This window comes from Chrysochloris asiatica, unplaced genomic scaffold, assembly GCF_000296735.1.
Source record: "Chrysochloris asiatica unplaced genomic scaffold, ChrAsi1.0 scaffold00095, whole genome shotgun sequence".
NCBI lineage: Eukaryota > Metazoa > Chordata > Mammalia > Afrosoricida > Chrysochloridae > Chrysochloris > Chrysochloris asiatica.
Window position 1 is genome coordinate 125499 of NW_006408613.1, and position 1626 is coordinate 127124.

General features: G+C 33.0%; 1 protein-coding gene across 1 annotated transcript in view; it reads left to right on the forward strand.

Moving 5' to 3' along the window:
• FAM150B (family with sequence similarity 150, member B) overlaps nt 1-1203 on the forward strand; it is a 68485-nt gene extending 67282 nt beyond the window's left edge. The window contains exons 4-5 of the mRNA XM_006866716.1: nt 975-1028; nt 1115-1203. Coding sequence (XP_006866778.1) covers nt 975-1028; nt 1115-1203 — 143 coding nt within the window. The remainder of the gene's footprint in view (nt 1-974; nt 1029-1114) is intronic.
• Nucleotides 1204-1626: the final 423 nt, after the last annotated feature.

A 1626-nucleotide genomic window follows, 5' to 3' on the forward strand; every position in this document is an offset into this window, starting at 1 on the left:
CTTTCCCAGAGTGACGGCCCCATGGGAAATTTCTGAGGGAAGCTTAAATGCTTTTCATGACACAATTAGGACAAGTATGATAAGGTCAATTTTATATAGACTGATTAAAGTTAGGAGTAAATGAAGACTGACATCAGGGAGATGTCTAAACCTTGCAAGTGAGTAATTTGAATGGAAGTTTTCTTTCAATGGGATTTGGGAAGGAGCTAAGGAGTATTTGTGGAAAATAAAATTTGACATCACATACAATCAATACTACGTTATTAGCGCAAGATGATATGTGAAAATGATTAAAGATTAGTATAATAAACAATGGCTGAAATCAGAAAGATCAGAAAACTATTGCTATTAAACAAATGTAAATCAAGAAATGTTGTAAAAGAAGAAGTTGCTTGAAAGAGTTTTCCTTTACAATTTTGTTTATCTTGTATACAAGGCTAATGTGTATTTCTGTTTATTTACACAGGCCTTCTCAATAGGTGGTTTTTAGTTCAATTGAACCTTTATCTAATATATAACAGAAAAGGTAAATTTTATAATGCATTTATTGTTTGAAGGGTCAGTTTTCTCTCTTAGAACTTTGAGAGACTATGGCATTTGATTTCTAAGGTCTGAAAAATAAAAGTGTCTAGAAGTGATTTACGGACTGGAAGCTCACTGTCAAAACATGAACTTTCCCAAAAACGTTATGATCACTGTCTGCATTATGGTGATAGAGATAGGAATGATAACATTGGAGCTTTGTGCTCCCTTTAATTAATTGCAAGAAAAATATGCACTTGAATACAAGTTTTCATACTGTCATGTATAACAATCAAATGTGGCTCGGATCTGTTTTATTTAACTAATAATCTGACTGATGCAGAATTTCCAGTAACTTTCTTCATCCTGAACTTAATGTTACATGAAAACAAAAATGCTTCTTTCAGGTAATATGATAATAATTAACTTCTTATTTCTTTACCCTGAAATAGAAATTGTTGCTCTTGACCAAAGGTTTAAGGACAAATTCATAAAACATCTTACGGGTAAGTTTTCTTCTTAATTCCTTTACCTCAGATTGTTTTGCAACTTGCTGAATCCTCATGATCGGTTTTCTTCTTCCCTGTTATAGGACCCCTTTATTTCAGCCCAAAGTGCAACAAATACGCTCATAGAATTTATCACAACACAAGAGACTGTACCACTCCTGAACGTAAGTGACAAATCTGTAAATTACTTTTGAGTACAGTGTAGATGAATAACATCTGAAATATGTTTAATATCCTTTAAATAAATATATTGATTTATGTATATTTTTCTTAGCTATGGAGTTAGGGAACAGGGCATACAGTTCATTGAAGTAGATAACGAAATTCTACAGCAAAGTATGTCACAAAATTGAAAATTATTCATGTTCTTTGGAATTCATTAGCCCTTGGAATAGGCCCCTTCCATTCACATTCTTGCTTTGTTTATGTGTTCTGTATTACATCTGTATCTACTGAACTATGACAAACACACGTTAAGATGGATTGTTAACATTACTACTGCTGAGTCAATAGTCTGGGAAGCAAACAAAATCAGATTAATTTGAACCACTCGGAGTGAACTTTCTTGACCATACCTAGTACCTGAGCAGAGACT